Raw genomic sequence first — 18605 nt, forward strand, 5'->3', positions numbered from 1 at the left:
TTATTTTTAGTGCCAGACTTTTCATTCGTAGCTCTCTCACTCAAAAGTCATTCAGCTTCTTGTAAGCATGCAAATTTGGAAAGAGGTAAGGGCCAGACTCAATGTACACACACTGATATACACTCATTGTATACTCAGTGACACAAACTAGTCAGAGTTTGTTAGCTCTCTCATCTCTAATGCTGTTTTAAAATATGTTATTACTGAAGACAGATAAAAAATTGAATACTAAAACTAAGCATGTCCTTAATTTGTAAAGTAGCTCTGGGACCTAACCCAGGATGTGGCTGCATAATATTTTAGCAGTGTTTTAACCTTATTAGTTAACTTACACCAACTAATAAGTCAGTAAGGCCAAGTCAGTAATGTAGGTGACAGCCAGCAGGTATTATGTTAGAAGGTTTGGATCAATGAATAATTGTAATTGAAGCCAAATGTAATTAGTTATGTGATTTTTGAGGTGTTCAAGTGTAATTCCACTTGTGTTCCATCTTGAAACTAAAGCACTAGGAGGGATTACTGACAGAAGGAAAATAGGCATAAAGATGCACTTACGCACTTGACTCATCTTGTGTTCAAATCCACAGGTCACAAAAGAGAAACCTGGATTGCTTTGTTCTAGAGAGATCATGCATGCTCTGCTGACCCTGCTTACCTCCCACCAGAGTTTTTTTGCTGCCACGCTTCTCTCTCCCCACTCTTTTTGGCCCACAGTTCCACATTCTGCTTTGCTGCTTTAGGTCTCCATGCAGTAGTACGTCGTGTTCTCTTTGGGATTCTTGTGCTCATTCTTGATCCAGCTGACTCTTACTTGTTTTTAGAACTCAGCTTAAGGCCAATAGCTGCAGCAAGCCCTGTCTGACCCCCAGTCTGATTTAAATGCACCCCCACCCACCTTTCCATAACATCTTTATTACGGTGCTTTCCACTTTCTCCTATAATTTTTGCGTTGCCAGTTTTTTCTGCTGGTCTTCTTAAGGGCAGAGATGGTCTTGCAGTACTTTGTTGAATGAATGAGCAAACTTTGATTTTTAAAAATATTCTGTAGAGGTAGTGCTAACACTAAAATTGGAGCTTTTATTAGCTATATATAGAACTTAAAAATAATTTCTAGTATATAGTATGTCAAAAAGTAAATTATTATTTATAATTTATTGTTTCTCTTTCTTGTTTTATTCAAACTTTAACAGATCTTAAAACCGTATAGCTTTAGGTTTTGTGTAGTGGTCAAGAGGCTCTGGAGTCAGCCTGTGGTTTTGAATCCTGGCACTGCCACTAGTTGGAGGACTTTAACCTTGGTTTCCCCAACTGTAAATTTGGGGATAAAAATAATAACCTTATAACATTGTGGTGGGCACTAAATGAAATAATACATGCAGGTAAAACTCTTGCATAGTTCCTTCGTGAAAACGCCACTGACACCACTGACTTTTCCCACCCTAGTTATATGTGAACCCATAGAATTCATAGAATTGCAGAATGCTTTTATATTCTCAGAGCAGGTGGTACACTTCGTCAGTTCTCTAAAATGATCTGGAGGAGTTATAAATTAGTGATACTGTGCCACCTTTTATGACTCCAGTATGGGACCTGCCGTATGTCTCATACAGCATCGTGAGCCATTAAACTGTAACACACGAGCCAGACTATAATCTAAATGGCATAGCAGTCTCCTCAGCAATGAGGCCCTGGGATGCAGTCATCACTGATGCTGGGGTACTCTTTTTCTCCCATTTCTCCTAAACTGGAAGGAGAGTAGTTACCAGTAGGCTCTCCAAAAGTTTTGGCATGAACTTTATGGGAACAAGTTTGTAAGCAGTATGGGCAGGTGGAAAACTTCAAGGACTTGGTCAAACTCATGGCAAATGTTGCTTGTAAGCTACTAGAAAATTACAGAAGGAGGCAGGCCACCCTTTTAGGAAATAGAACAGTAGAGGAGGGTGCCAAGTGTGACCTGCGTGCGCTGTGGACATAGACATAAATTCAGTGCTTGGGTATGTGAGGTGTGGAAGGGACATTTGCTTTCACCACACCCATTTCAGTCATTCATAGTATGACTGCTAGCAGGGCAGGTTTTAGGCTTCGGAGCCTTCTTGCTTGTTCTAGAATAAGCATCAGCAGCGTTTTCTATTAAAGATATTCTGTGACATTATGAATTACCTGGAGAGTACGATCTGTCACCACATATGCATGTCAAAAATGCTTACCACGTGTTTTTGAGTGAATTGCAATGGATGTTTTAAAATTAGAGATATAATAATTATGGTTGCTGAATAATGGTTTGTTTTGAGGTAACAAAATGCTTTTTTTTTGAAACAGAGTCTCTGTCACCTAGGAGTGCGGTGGTGCGATCTTGGCTGAATGCAACCTCCGCCTCCCAGGTTCAAGCGATTCTCGTGTCTCAGCCTCCTCAATAGCTGGGATCACAGGTGTGGTCTACCATGCCTGGCTAATATTTGTATTTTTAATAGAGCCTGGGTTTCACCATGTTGGCCAGGCTGGTCTCAAACTTCTGGCTTCAAGTGATCCACCTACCTTGGCCTCCCAAAGTGTTGGGATTACAGGCATGAGCCACTGCACCTGGCCAAAGTGCTTTTTGACTTTAGATGTAATATTTTCTGGCCTTGAGGGATGAGATATTTTGCGCTGGTAAAATGTTGTGATTAAGTTAAGCTTCAAATGCGCAAAGACTTTTAAGCAGCAGGTGTAATTGAATATAATTTTACCATTGCTTGATGAACTAGGGTCTTTTAAGATTTTTGTTGTTGTTGTTGTTGGGAGGGGGTGGGTATTTGACCCAATTTAGTTTTCGGCATGTGTTTTTTCTTCATCTTCATGTCAGACTACACCTGCCACTTCTACTGCTACTTCTTAGTCAGACAACCTCTTCTTTTGCAGTCCATTGATAGGTTTGCTGCCAGTAATTGCCTTTAGGTTGAAAAATCAGTAATCAAGTTTGGGAAGATTTCTGTGTTTTTCAAAGGCAAGATTCTTAATGAGGATCCAAGGCATGTTGGGCATTTATCCCAGCTGTTTTCTATGTACTTCATGTTTAGGGATCATGTCCCAAAGGATGGCTGTCTTTTACATGAGTCTCCACTTGATGAAAGTGGGCTTTACTGTAATATTTTTGCATAGGATGTTCAGTACATTCATTGTTGATATCATTTACATTTTTTTCTCTCTGCTTTTTACACAGTCAAAATTTGCTGTGCGATGTCACAATTGTGGCAGAAGACATGGAAATCTCTGCTCATAGAGTGGTGCTGGCCGCCTGTAGTCCTTATTTTCATGCCATGTTTACAGGTATGAAATATTTTAGTTATGGGCATTTTAAAAAATGTATTCAGATCTGAGCTTTTCTTACCACATTTTCTTTTGTTATTAACATTTTACTTTCATGAAATGAAGAATTACAATGGAAGAAAATGTTCTTGCTTTGTTCCAAATTCCTCCTCGTCTTTGTTTTTCATTGTTGGGGGTCAGTAAGCCTATATATACGTACACTCACAATTTTATGCTCAACTTTCCCCCTGTAAGTTATGTATATTAGTTCCTGCCATTTATAATAGCTTTTTGGCACTTTATTATTTTGGCAAAAGAAAAACACTTTTACTTTTTTAAAAATGATTTTTATATTTGTTTCATCTAGTGTTACATTGAACAAAAAGATGTTTATTTAATATCCTTCATTTGGAAATACAAGAAAATAAAGCGGTTTATCTACAAGCTTAGATTTTACTTTGGCAACTGTGAAAATGTATAGAATGATTTTAGTACTTCTGGAAAAGAAGTAATTTATGTCTGTCACACTTGAATCCTTTACTCTCATTCTTTTTTAAAATATACTGTACAAAGAAATGAAGTTTTTATCTGTTACATCAATGAGTTTATAATCTTAGGGTATTGGTATGCCAAATAGAAAATACAAATAGAAATGTAGTTATACCAAAAAGCAAAAATACAAAGCTCTTCTTACTTTAGAAACTATTAAGTATTTTTGGTGCTACTGTTTTACTAGATATCTCAAGGCATACAAAAACAATGTGAACATGCTTCCTGCCCCAAAAGCTTCCTGTGTTGCCAGGGAGGTGGATGTGCGCTCTTTAATAGGTAATAGTGTATGGAAGATCTGAGTGCCCACAGCAGTGATCAGACATTGAGGGCTGTGGTGGGCAGCACTGAGAGAAGGATTTCCCCAGACTTGATGGATTGAGGGGTTTACACAGATGAAGATGAATGTAGAAGGTCAGATGGAGAAGATGGACTGAGTGAAAACTTTTCTGGGTGTCTTGGGAGTAGTGAGGAGACCAGAGCCCCACTCAGTTTTCAGCCTTTTATGATCTTGCTGTTCCAGAACAGAGTTAAATAATCAGGAATGAAGAAGGATAGCAGGTGGGCTCTGAGCCAAGTTGAGGATGTAGTTTGGGAGGGTTGCCTTTCAGCTGAGATTGATCTGAAAAGTCAATACCTATGAAGCGAGACTAGTCAGATTTTTATGTCTTGGGGTTCACTTTAGTCTCTTGATTTACATCTTATTTATTACTGCTGGACACTTCTAGAGAGAGAGGGTCTCTAAGGCTTGTAAGAGAAGGATTCAATCTGGAATGTGTTGGGCTACTTCAGGAATTCCTTGTAAAGTGCTGTCCCCCCCTTGGTGGCCTTCCTTCAGATGACACTGCTGTTGCCACTTACTTGTTGGAACTACAATCTGTGCTTCAGTTTCCCCATCTGGAAAATGGGAATAATAATATTACCCACATCCTAGAGTTTTTGTGAAGATTAAATGAGGTCATATGTGTGAATTTCTTAGCACTTGACACATAGAAAATGATCAGTTAATTTTGACACTAATTATTATGGTCATCATCACCATTCTTTTTTATTCTAACTTTGTAAATTTCTTTATATTCTGTACAAGATTGGAAAGCTTTAAGTTAGACTCTTTTTTTTTTGATAAATATTTTATTATCCACAGAGTGACAAAAATAGAGTGATTAACTTATACCTGTAAGACCAAGGTTAGTTTTCTTTCCCCTCAAAAGGCTTTGGAGACTTAGTGTCTCCAAATTCCTTGACCCTTAGACATCCAGTGATATGGATGCTAGGTAGAGATAGGAGATCTTATTATGTCTTTAGCTCTCTTTTCTGTTTGCTTTATAATCTAAACTGCATTTCGGTTTCCCTCTTCTGTGTTTACTTCATGATTTAGCTGACATGTGATTTATGAATATGTGAACTTTGCCTAAGGAAGGGAATGAGGCATTGAAGACATTCTGATTCTCTAAGTATTTATAGTGTATCGCAACTAACTAGTAGGTAGGTGCTTTTGCAATTCAACTGGTTTCTGTCTGAGAATATACCTTTTGTGCGTAGTCAAATTTTAGATTGCTATGCGCTAAAGTAGTTGAAAATAGGAATACTGTGTTAATTTCTGGCACATATGCAAAGTGTGAATTGAGTACCTAATGTGTTTTTTTTTTTTTTTACTAGTTTATTGAGGCATATTTTATATATCATAACATTTACCCATTTCAGGGCTGGACGCAGTGGCTCACACCTGTAATCCCAGCACTTTAGGAGGCTGAGGCAGGTGGATTGCTTGAGGAGTTCAAGACCACCCTGGGCAACACGGCGAAAACCCATCTCTATCAAAATACAGAAATTTAGCTTAGTGTGGTGGCACTAGCCTATAGTCTCAGCTACTCAGGAGGCTGACGTGGAATGATCACTTGAGCCTGGGAGGCAGAGGTTGCAGTGAGCCAAGGTGGTGTCATTGCACGCTGAACTGGGTGACAGAGTGAGAAAAAAAAAATTACCTGTATTAAATGCACAACTCACTATTTTTAGTAAATTTACTGAGTTGTACTGCCATCACCATAAATCAATTTTAGAACATTTTTGTTCCCACATAATGTTTATGAGGTTCATCCATGTCATAGATGTTTGAAAGGAAGCTGTTCTTATTGCTAAATAGCATTCCATGTGGATAGACCACTTTTGACTTTCAATTTACCAGTCGATGGATGTTTTTGTGTTGTTTCAATTTTTGGCCATTATGAATAATATTGCTATGAACATTCACGCGCAGTTCTTTGTGTGGACATGTATTTTTATTTCTCTTGGGAGTAGATATCTAGGAGTGTAATTGCCAGGTCACATGGTACATTTATACTTAAAAAATTCTGCTAAGCTGTTTTTCCAAAGTTACCACACTGTTTTACGTTCCTACTAGCAATGTTTGAAACTTCCTATTTCTCCACATCCTTGCCAGCACTTGCTCTTGCTTTTTAAAAAATTATAGCCCTTCTAGTGGGTGTTGAAGTAGCATAGTATTATAGTTTTAATTTCTATTTTTCTAATGACCAATGATGTCGAGCATCTTTCTATGTGCTTATTATTTAAGCTAAACTTTTATGATTTTTCAGCAGTAGATGCCCTTTGACTTTCTGGCTATCTTTGTATTTTTTTTTTTTTTCTACTTTTGAATCTACTGTTTAGCCAACAAGTTGGCAGAGATTAGATAAAAAAGATAAAAGCAGGGCGCAGTGGCTCATACCTGTAATCCCAGCACTGTGGGAGGCCAAGGTGGCAGAATTGCTTGAGCCCATGAGTTCTAAACCAGCCTGGTAGAAATAGGGAGACCTCATCTCTAAAAATATTTTTTAAAAAATTTACTGAGCATGGTCACACGTGCCTGTATAGTCAGTCCCAGCTACTGGGGAGGCTGAGGCAGGAGGATCGCTTGAGCCTAGGAAGCAGAGGTTGCACTGAGCTGAGATCATGCCATTGCCCTCCACCTGGGCAACAGAGTGAGAATGTGACCCTGTCTCAAAAAAGAAAAAGAAAAAAAAAAAAAAAAGAAGACACGGGGATTGGGTCTAGGTAATTTAGTGTATATAGACTCATTTAAGTATTTGCCAGAGTATGAGTACTTTATTTCTTTATTTGTTTTTCATGGTCTGAAGCCCTGGTAAGTTTTGTTTTGTTTTTTTTTTAAATTATGGTGAGGTAAACAAGTAGACCATTGGATGCTTTCATTCCACCAAACATCAGGTACATTTACATTCTCTTGCTCAGGGACAGGGAGTTTCCCTACTCTTCTGTTTTCGTGTGACTAACCTGTTAGGAAATGGGGAATATGCAGATGTTCTTCGTTGGCTCTTACTTTTAATCTCATAAACTGTAGGTGAAGTATTCATTTAAGTTATATCACCTAAGAAATAATTCTGTTACTCATCATAGTTCCAAGTGTTTGAGTAGAGAAGGGAAGTGAAAAGTAATTCTGTGATAGAGTCACAGGGTTTTACTTTGTGAAGTATGGGCCTATTTAGAGCAAGGCCAAGTTGTTTAACTATTACTTAAGAAAGAACGTACCAAATTGGGTTCTTGTGTTTTTAGATTACTTCTTGGTTACAAATGTGGCATTTGGAAAGCTGTTTGCTTAACACATACTTTGAGATTTATTTGTGCCACAGGCTAACATTTCTGAAATCTGGTGAGAAGTACTGAATACTAAATTTTTATTTTTAGCCTTTTTTTTGGTGTGCTTTTTGATTTCTTTTGTCATATTGAACATGATTCAGTAAAATAAATTAGAATAGGAAAAGACAGATTATTGTTTGAGTTACTAAGAAGTCAGATTTTAAAAAGCTGTGTACATGGTTATGTTTGTCTAAGATTCATACTTTCATTCATCAAGGAGTATTTATTGAGCATCTTCTCTGCTAGGCATTGTCCTAGGCTTTGGGGACTAGAGTGATGAATAAAACAGATAAGTTCCTGTTCTCGTGATTCTAGTTAGGAAGAAGAAGAAAGGTTAGACAGTAAGTAAACACACGAAATATAATTTCTGGTATTGATGATGGCTCTGAAAAAAATTAAATAGAATGTTGCACAAAGAACTTAAGTTGGAATGTTTAGGCTGCCTTGTAACAGCAAGCTCCATTCAAACTGGTTTAAATAATAAGAAAGCAGGCTGGGCACCAGACATGAGCTTGAAAATTTTATCAAGAATCTTCTTCCTTCTGTCTCTCTACCCTTCTGTCCTCAATAAAAACATCCTAAGGTTTGTTCCCCGCTTAAATGAAAGATGCCTACAACAGTGGACCCAACAACCACTTCCTTGAGTGGACTCAAGGAAGGAGGACACTCTCTTTTAGGAGCTAAGGAACCTTTCGCAGAAGTTACCCAAACCAGATCAAAACTGGAAGGGCAATGCAGTTAACATGTTGGCCTTAGAATTGCTGTAGAACTGGAGAGTTACCTGCTTTGACCATCATAGAGAGTGGCTGGTGGGGCACCTGGGTCAGCTTGCCAAACTGAAAATTCCTGTGTGTCAGTAATTGCTTTGTAACCCAAGAAGAAAAAGGTGGTAGTGATTAGAGTAGATGACAAGTGGAACTTGCAAAGTAATGGAATAAAATTTATTTATTAAACATAGCTATAAATTTGTTATTTATTTCTTAGGGTTTCAGCACAGAGTTTCTGCGTCACACTTTTATGTGTTTTTTTTTTCCCCAGATGTTTTGTGTGCTAAATAACTGAAATTAGAATCATAGAATTTTAAAAATGAAATGAATTTTAGCGTTTATCTTTTTAAACCTATTCACTTTTCATGTATTCATTGGATAAATTCATTTTACAGTGGTTAAGTGAAGTTACCAGTTTATGTTGGGCTTCAGGAGTCCTGATTAAAGGTCCTTGAGATGGAATTTTTTTTTTTTTTTTTTTTTGGAGATGGAGTCTCGCTCTGTCACCAGGCTGGAGTGTAGTGACATGATCTCAGCTCTCTGCAACCTCCGTCTCCTGGGTTCAAGCGATTCTCCTGCCTCAGCCTCCTGAGTAGCTGGGACTACAGGCATGCGAGATGGAAATGTTTTTAGCTATATATGTGTTCTTAACACTTTCATGATTTGGAGGACTTCCTTTTTTTTCTCAATAAAAGTAGATATGAGACTGGGTGCAGTGGCTCATGCCTATAATCCCAGTACTTTGGGAGGCCAAGGCGGAAGAATCATTTGAGGCCATGAGTTCAAGGCTGCAGTGAGCTGTGATTAAACAATTGAACTTCATCCTGGGCAACAGAGTGAGACTCTGTTTCAAACAAAAAAAGAAAAAGTAGAGATGATATGGTATTTGCTAGTGAAAGTGCTTGGCTCACCCTGTAATGTATAGTGATGTTCAATAAATGTTTGTTGACTGAAATCCTTCATAGCTAGAATATCCATGTTTAAGACTAATTAAAGTGCCATTAGTTATGTTAAGTAAAAATGCTATATTTTATGTATTTATTCAATTAATTAATTTATTTACTTATTTATTTGTTTGACGAGACAGAGTCTTGCTCTGTCATCCAGGCTGGAGTGTAGTGGTGTGGTCTTAGCTCACTATAACCTCCGCATCCCAGGGTCATGCAATTCTCCTGCCTCAGCCTCCCAACTAGCTGGGATTACAGGCTTGTACCAGCATGCCTGGCTAATTTTTGTATTTTTAGTAGAGACAGGGTTTCGCCATGTTGGCCAGGCGGGTGTTGGACACCTGACCTCACGTGATCCGTCCGCCTCGGCCTCCCAAAGCACTGGGATTACAGGTGTGAATCACTGCGCCCAACCAAAATGCTACATTTTAAATTGGCACTTGCTTTACTTTTTATTCATCTAGTCATTTATTTATCCAACCAGTATTTATTGGGTATCTACTAGATGTCAGACATGTTATACAGAGATAAGAAAGGCTTCATCGGTGTTCTCATGAACTTAAGAATTCAGAGGAGGAGAACTAGGTAAAGAGTTGATTATGACAGAGTGGATTTGCATGAGTTACCCAACTGTACCTAGAGTGAGAGCGTTAATCCAGCCTTGGGCCACCAACAGATAAGGCTACCTAGAGAGGTTCCAGTGGAGAGTAGCCTGGGAAATGAGTGGGTGGGGAGACAGAGAGGACAGTGTTCAACAGGAGCATCAGGGGTAAGACATTGCCTGGCGTCTGTAGAAAACAACAAACAGCTTCTCATTAATGTATTTCAGGTTTAGAAGTGGCAGGGGGAGAGAGGGAAGGCTAGATAATGAATCAGGGGCTGGACATGTGTGCTTGGACTGGGAGAAACCAAAGGATTTTTGAACTCCATGCTCAGATTTGTGGAGTCAGTACTGGAGGCAGGAAAAGAATTAGGAGGTGGCTCCATTGGTATTAGCAAGAGATTATAGGACCCCCCAATGGCGAGAAGGTGAGAAGATTTATTTGAGATCTATCCAAGGTTAATTCTGCAAGTTTTGGTGAACTGTGGGATTGGTGAGTAAGGAAGAGGAGAGAGTCAAGGATGACCGTCACTTAGGTTTTTAGTATAGGTGTTTGTATGGATTGCATAATGTGGTTTCAGAGTTCTGATATAACTTCAGAGTTATGTGATCAAAACATAAACAAGAAACTATAATCTCTATAGAGATTATGGGAGGTTACAAATGGTAAGGATAAACTATGTACAGTATCATTGGATAGCCTAGCTTTTTTTCTGTTTTAAATCGGACAAAGTCTTGCTATGTTGCCCAGGCTAGTCTTGAACTCCTGGGCTCAAGTGATTCTCCTGCTTCAGTCTCCCTAGTAGCTGGGATTACAGGAGTGAGCCACAGCACCTGACTCTCTTTGGATAGTTTTTAAAATGCATTATCAATCATAAATCTCACAAAGCCATACCGTTTAAAGATTTCCTCTGAAAACACAGCAAAGGGCAAAAACTAAGGTAATATGTGACTACTGGAATTAGACATAAATAACTTCTACAATTCTCTTTAGTATGTGCTTTGATTCATAGTAATTAGAATTTTTAAACCATCAGTGCAGTCATGGGCAAGTTTTTTGTTTTTCTTACTGTTCTTATAAATTAATATAAAAATATTAAAATGTTTTCAAACAGTATATAATTGAGATTGAATTTATTGGAAGCAGATACAGTTTTCTGGGGAGAAAAATAGTCTTAAAATGACAAATATTTGAATTAGCAAAATGCATCATATAGCAATACCTTAAAAACTGTAATATTAAAAACTGTTTGGCGGAGAACTAATTATTTTTCAGCCATACATGTAAATTAAAGTCCTGCTTGGTTTTGTCTAAGGTGAGTCCCGTTTAACTGAGTACTGGCTGTTTGGCTTTGTGCTCACATGGCCCCAGGCCCTGAAGGGCTTCGTGTATTATTGGGGCCCTGTAGGTGAATCAGTTATGGGCTTTGTCTAAAGTCCAGGTGGGAATCACCAGAATATCTTAACTTTTGGCACAAAAGAGGCTTCAGTTTATACAAACCCCAACTATCCACAGGATCCAGCAAGAATAGGATAGAGGCAGGTGCCTTATATGTGGCTGAAGACTTATTTTTCTGTATTCCTTGACCTTCCTTTTTCCCCCTTTCTGTAAGCAGGGGAAAAACATTTGCTGCAGCACCAGACATACAACTCAGTCCCCTTTCATCCTGCTACGTAGGTATAGGTTCATCTTTCTCATTAACTCTCCTACTTCCCTTGTCATACAAAGAGATGCTTTTCTTCCTGGGAAGTAGCAGGGTAGTTTTTGGAATATTTTAGCTCTGAGGTGAACAGCTTCTTTCTGAGATCTTGTCAGAGATAATCTCCAGGGAAGCACACAGTTAAATGTACATGACGATTGTTATTTCTCTCCTCCCAGGGTTTGTGTTTACAAAGGAATTTTGTGTATTTATGATTTCCCATAGACTTTTCTGATAGTTTATGGTTGCTGACAGTGCATTGTATCTGAAAAAGAAGCGAGCTTTCAAGAAATCTTGAGGCAGTGTTGTTTTAATAAGAGACACTTGGTTAAAGTGAAGGTGATGAAGGCACGTTCTCATGCTTCTTTTATCTTTAAAACTTAGTGAATTCTAGAGCCAAATCTTTTTTGCCCATGGCCCTCAGCATTATTCTTGGACTGTCCTTTTGATTTTTAATTGAATCCCTCCCCACCCCCGTTCAATTGCTTGTGTCCCCAAGTATCATGGTTCACTTATGTTGTCCACACCTAGATGCTTAAACTTGCCTCCTGCTCTCCCCAAGTCTCCTTGGCTTAGGGACCATCCCTTCTCTTTTCTCTTTCCCTATTTCTTTTCAACAGGTGGGTATTAGGAAGAAAGTCTTGTACTGTTTTTTTGCAGGCAGTTTTGTAGAAGGATGCCTGGTTTTAGTAATAAAGCTGGTATGGAAGTGACTTCAGCGTGAAGTTGCTGCGGATGACAAACAAACTGAATCTGAGCTAGAAGATCTCTGTAACAAGCTTTGTTATTGACTAACCCTTTGTTATTATTGTGATCCCTGTTATGCCTTGCATTTTCTCAGCATCATAAGTAATTTGTTTTCTCCTTGTCTCTGGAGTGAGGGTTGTGACCGCTCACTGAGGGTGGAGCTTCTGTGTCTGATGCAGGCTGTGCATGCCCCTGCAGGCATTTGTGTGTTTGTTGAAGGAGTAATGCTAACCAGGTGGGTGCTTTTTAGCAGCCGTTCATTGCTATTAGCCAAAGGCAGTAACATCGTTACTCTTCTAGTCATGACTAGAAATCTGTAAAGACAACAAATGCCCCAAAGCAGGGACAGCCTCAGCTACTGATCCTGTAGCCACAAGAATAGTTCATGCAGCTGGACATATGGCACATTCATTGTTGTGATACGATTTTGAGGTACAAGTGGGTAACAAAAGTACATATTATGATTTGCTCAGGTAAGCTTTGGAAGAGGAAGGGGAGTGTTTTCGGCTTCCAAAAAGTGGCTGATTATGCTGCTCGTTGAATACAGTGAGTGGCAAGATGTATCCATCCATATTGGCATCGGAACTTCCACAGCAGTGTCTTGCTGTAACATCACTCTTATTCCTTTGTGTTTTAGGTGAGATGAGTGAGAGCCGAGCAAAGAGAGTTAGAATAAAAGAGGTAGATGGCTGGACCCTGAGGATGCTGATTGATTACGTTTACACTGCAGAAATTCAGGTTACAGAAGAAAATGTACAGGTAAGAGTAAACACTTCACACCATCTAGCTATTTATGCATACAGTTTTTTTAATAAAAAAAAGCATACCCACACAGTATACATTTTGCACCAAAATAATAAGATTCATTGTGAAAATGGTATTTCTAAAAAATATTTGGAATGATTACATCTTTTTAGTAATGTTCCTGAGTTCAGTATCTTTTATATTCCTTAAGATCTAAGATACAAATCCTTTAGTTCCCTGAATGATACTTGTTCTTTCATGAAAACACTGTCATATTCTTTTATAACTGTTGATCGATGCTGCCCACAGTTTTTCTTTATTCCTTGGAAGGGTATAGTCTACAAGAATGTTTTTGACTGCCGATATTCTTTATTTCTGCCTTTTTTTTTTTTGATACACGATCTTGCTCTGTCTCTCAGGCTGCAGTGTAGTGGCTTGATCATGGATCATGCAGCCTCGACCTCCTAGACTGAAGCAGTCTTCCTGCCGCAGCCTCCCAAGTAGCTGCGACTACAGGCATGTGCCACTGTGCGCAGCCAGTTTTCTTATTTTTTTGTAGGGAGGTCTCACTATGTTCCCCAGGCTGATCTCAAACTCTTGGACTCCAAGTGATCCACCCTCTGGAGCCTCCCAAAGTGTTAGGATTAGAGGTGTGAACCTCCATATGCCCAGCCTATTCTTTGTTTCACTATTTGAGCATCCTCTTTAAGTGATTCTGGAGTTTAGCTAAAAGTTGACATTGCATCTTATTTCCTGTAAAGAACAAATGTTTCATGTGTGTTACATAAATGTTTAAATAATACAGATGGATGTGGAGTAAAAGGTGAAAATCCCTCTTTAGAAAACTGCCCTTCTCTTTGAACCTACCCCAGTCCACATCCATTGATTCACTTCTTCTTCCCTAGAGGGTAGCTTCTGTTATCTACCGTGAATCCCTTCAGACCATTTTCCATGTGTTTATTCACACACACGTACACACAGATTTTTTACATAAGAAATACTATACTTGTTCTGAAACTTGCTTTTTGAACTGAACAGTGTCTTAGGGGTCTTTACACATTAATGTATATGGGTCTAACTCATGTTAATCGGCTATATATATGTATGATTTTTCACCTTTATATAAACAGTGCAATGAGTGGACAGTTTTACATTTGCATCCCCAAACTTTATAAGCTGGATTCCTCAAAATGGAATTGGTGAATCAAAGAGTACATGCGTATATTAATTTTTTGATAGCGATGCCAAATTGCCATCTGAAAAATGTGTGTTTATTTATATTCCTTCTAACAGGGACACTTTGTTTTAAGGACAACAAAAATAACTAGGGCTAAATTCTTAAGAAATAATCTTTAAATTCTACTTACACAAATAGGAAGTTGTTGGCTTAATCCTTATCCCTGCTAGCTAGTTGAAATATGCTACAAAACGAATTTGGAGATTGAAATCTTTGCACTTTTTAAGACATGCTATCGATTGTTCCATGTGAAATATTGGCAGTAGTAAGGTCTCCTGGTGATCTTTCCCAGATGGCCTCATTAGCCTTTGCTTGGAAGTTCCAGTTATGAGGTAAGGCATTTGAAAAACCTTGGTCAATATTGGGGATGTTTCTAAATGTATGCATCAGATGCCAGATGAATTTTTTTTTTTAACATGGAAGAAAGTGTTTGGTATATGTCATGAGATCACTGTACTAATATGTCATCTCATTCTTGTCTTTTAGGTACATTTAAACTATTTGCTAGATTCTGGGGCGTTGTTTTCAACAGGAGTTTATCTTGGTTTCTTTTTGTTCATTCCTTTTATTCACTTTAGCGCATGGGCCTCGTTATGCCCTTGTATTTGACCTTCAACAAATGAATTACTGATTTCTTTGATTCACAATGGACCACATGGGAGAAAATTGAGAAAAATCATTTAGGCATTAGAGACAAAACTGTGTGAATTCAGCCCTGAATGTTGTTTGTAGTATTTCTTGTGGTGGGGACATGGGCCTATTAGGAGTTAGGAGAACGCCTCTCATGTTTCTTTTAATAACTGTCATGTTCCAGTCCTGAAATATTAGTCATCACAGCCTTTCAGAAAACTCTTGCCATGCTAATTTGCCTCTTGTATATATTGCTTAGCTTTTAGAATATGCAGGAATACATTCTAAGAGTTACATTTGGCAGGCTTATTAGATGCTTAACATTTGTATAGTTTCATTTTGTTTTTAAGAGGGGGAGGGATAGCTCTTCAGCATAGGGCTATCCTGGTTTGTAAAGCTTTCTTTTATTTTCAATTGAAAAATACTTGTTTTGGAAAAGGCAGTTGAGAAATAAATTTGATTAAAAATAGCTGCTTTTTCCATAACATGTGTTTTTCAATGAAAAAAATAAGACTATACGATATCAAGATACACCAGACTCCTCTTTCCTGTTTTATGTATTTTTTGTCAATCTGTGTTTTGTTAAATCTTTCTTGTGAAGTGCTGTCCACCTTAAAAAAGCAGTATGGTGAAAAAAGCAGTATGGTGGAGGTGTCTGGTGTTATTAACGTTAAGCTGAAGTTTTAAGTGGCCCTAACTGAAAGCCGTGCTCTGAATTTATATGCCCTGAAGGTGCTGACAGTGGGAACAGAAGTTTCTGTAATTCAAATGGTTCTTGGTGGTGGTATATTTTTCTCACTAGACCTAGACTCAAATCTTTTACCAGGTGACCTCCCTTATGTAAAGTTTCTGTTTTAGTAATAAAGTACAATATTGGGCTGGAAAGTATCTTTGGGATTGCATGTTTTGATGTAGAATCATGGTGCCGTAGAACGCTGAGGTTCAGCCATCTGTTGGCAGTCAGTTGGCGACAGAACAGGGCTATAACCCTGTTTTCCCAGATTACTAGTGTAGGGTCTCTTCCATGATACCGTACGGTCTTCTTATTACACCAACTTTAAATGATATAATAGCTATTTGAAATGAAAGTTGTTAACTTGGAGTCAGAATGAGGGAATGAGTAATTTAAAAAATTAACTCCAAAGAAGGGACTACTGTTATTATAGTCCCTTCTGATTTATACAAGCAATAGGGCTTTAATTCTTGGCCGTTCCAGGTCTCCTAGCTTTTTGTGTGTTTGTGTATGTTGCTGCTGTTGTTTTTTTGTTTGTTCAGGTTTTTAAACTTTGGCTTTAAGTTTGGACATTTGGTTTTATTTATGGCAAAATTGGAGGATAATTTGAGCTAAATGAATTTACAGTTTTTTTTAAAGGGAATTAAAAGGAGAACCAATATTTTACCTATGACTACACTTGTAATTCAACTTTTTTGGTGGTGGTTGTTGTTGAGAGAATTAAAATTTAACTTGTGTCTAGAGTTTCAAAGCCAACTTTATCAACTGCATAAATCTGGGGAATAGAGAAAATACAGCCAAAGGCTATTGAAAAGTATGCTCTTGGACATTTGGTGGTTATGGACACCTTTGAGAATCTGATGAAAAACTGTCAACCCTTTCCTAAGGAAAGGGCACATTAGCTTATCTACACAAAGTTTTGCATACGTTTTCAATACACTTTCAGAGAATCCGTGTACCTTGCTGCTTGCCCCACCTTCCACTGTTAAGATTACTTGGCTTTATTTTTAAATTTTTTAATCTTTTTATTTTATTGAGACAGAGTCTTGCTCTTTTGCCCAGGCTGTAGTGCAGTGGTGTGATCTTGGCTCATTGCAACCTCCGCTTCCCAGTTTCAAGCAATTCTCCCGCCTCAGTCTTCCAAGTAGCTGGGACTACAGACATGCACCACCACGTCCGGCTAATTTTTGTATTTTTAGTAGAGATGGGGTTTCGCCATGTTGGCCAGACTGGTCTTGAACTCCTGACCTCAAGCAGTCTGCCCACCTTGGCCTCCCCAAGTGCTGGCATTATAGGCATGAGCCACCACTCCCGGCCAAGAATACTTGGCTTTATATATAAAAAATATAAATATGTAAGTGCGTGTGTGTCTGTGTGTGTGTATATGTGTGTGTGTGTATGAAGGATTTTCACATGGGTATATCTCCAGCTATATGCTAAGCATTTTATATGTAGCTCATTTGATGTTTATGCCTCCATGTAAGATAGGTGTTACCCCAATGTGATTGAAGAAATAGGCTTAAGAAGGTTAAATAATTTGCTCAACGTCACACAGCAACTATTAAATCGTCATTAACTAGTATTGCTTACAAAGAGAGTTTGTAAATTCAAAAATGTAAATGTCTTTATAACTAAAAAATTTTTTTCACGATCCAAAAATTATTCAAGATATATGCTATGTCATTAGATGTATTAATTAACATTTTTGGAGAATCCTAAAAGATCTTAAACCTTAAAGCATTTACTTCATTGCTAAATTTGTAGTTTTGTTACATGAGTTTGGCTTCTCAGCCTTTGGGTATTTGTTTTGGCTTCCTAAAAGTAGGTAAGAGTTTTTCACTTGATGTAAGTGTTAAAAACAAAGGTAATGATGTTAATAAACAGTGCCCATGAAAGTAAATGCTCTCATTCCTAAATTAATACTATGAGTACTCATCTACGGATTCTTTCTATATTAGAACTTTTATCATCTAGAAGAATTTAAGAAACATCTGATAATTTTGAATGGATGAGTTTTAAAAAGCTCATGAAACGTATGTTAGACGAATTGGAATTATTTGAGACAGAAACGTCTCTTTAGAAATGAAACAGAATTTAAATGAGAGTTTTTCAAGGGACATCTAAAGTCAATTATTGGTAATAACAGACTCATTGTTTAACACAATCTCAGTATAGTAGAAATTCAGCATAGTGTGTCCATTTTATTGGTGGTGTGGGGCAGGTGGTGGTGGTTTTGCTTCAAACCAGAACTGCTGGGAGTATGCTATATAGATAGTGTTTTACTCTGCGTGTTCCCAAAAGGAGGACATCACATGGAGGGGCTTACGTGGTACCAGGCCTGTTGACATAGTTGAAAAAGCTTTAAATTGGCTTAATAAAAAGCCTGCCAAAGTAGAGAAATCACCAAAACAGTACATGTGTACCCTAAATATTTTAACCTCAAACATGTAGATTTACAATTGTATGCCAGTCTTTGTTTGTAAAACTAAGTATGGTCAGCTGTTTCTAGAGCCGCAGGTCCTTTATTGCACAAACCACACCATAATCACGCACCAACTATAATTTCCAGGCCTTTTTTTTTTTTTTTTTTTTTAAGTGCAGCAAGAACTGAGACACTTGAAAAGAAATCTCAATGCAGAATCTTCTTTGAATTATACAGTTTCTCTTTCATTCCTCCCATGTCTAATTGGATTGAAAACATTTATTTTTTTTCCAGTAACACATTGATCAAGCCACTCCAAAGCAGCCAACTTAGTTTTCATAGAAAGAGCTCTTTTTACATTCACATTTCATTGAATTCATTTACTTAAATTGTGTAATTTCAATAAGTGCAAGTGTCATAAACAGATGTGGGAGCAAATCCAACATGTACGAGTTGGTAAAATGCATCCCAGCTGGAGGAGCAGATGTGTGCAAGCACAGTAGAGTGTACTTACTGAGGTCATGGAGAGAGTTGGTTCATCAGGTGAGTAGGTAAAGTGGATTTTGGTGAAGAGTGCTTTTGCTTTGTGTAT

At 38.0% G+C, this 18605-nt stretch overlaps 1 protein-coding gene across 2 annotated transcripts in view; it reads left to right on the plus strand.

The window, feature by feature from the left end:
• KLHL2 (kelch like family member 2) overlaps nucleotides 1-18605 on the plus strand; it is a 113087-nt gene that overhangs the window by 18800 nt on the left and 75682 nt on the right. Inside the window, exons 3-4 of one of the 2 annotated variants that reach the window (XM_001100501.5) lie at nucleotides 3200-3306; nucleotides 12885-13006. In XM_001100501.5, the coding sequence (XP_001100501.1) occupies nucleotides 3200-3306; nucleotides 12885-13006 (229 nt within the window). The remainder of the gene's footprint in view (nucleotides 1-3199; nucleotides 3307-12884; nucleotides 13007-18605) is intronic. The other variant, XM_015139450.3, reaches the window with a different exon arrangement.

Source organism: Macaca mulatta, chromosome 5 (genome assembly GCF_049350105.2).
Source record: "Macaca mulatta isolate MMU2019108-1 chromosome 5, T2T-MMU8v2.0, whole genome shotgun sequence".
NCBI classification, from domain to species: domain Eukaryota; kingdom Metazoa; phylum Chordata; class Mammalia; order Primates; family Cercopithecidae; genus Macaca; species Macaca mulatta.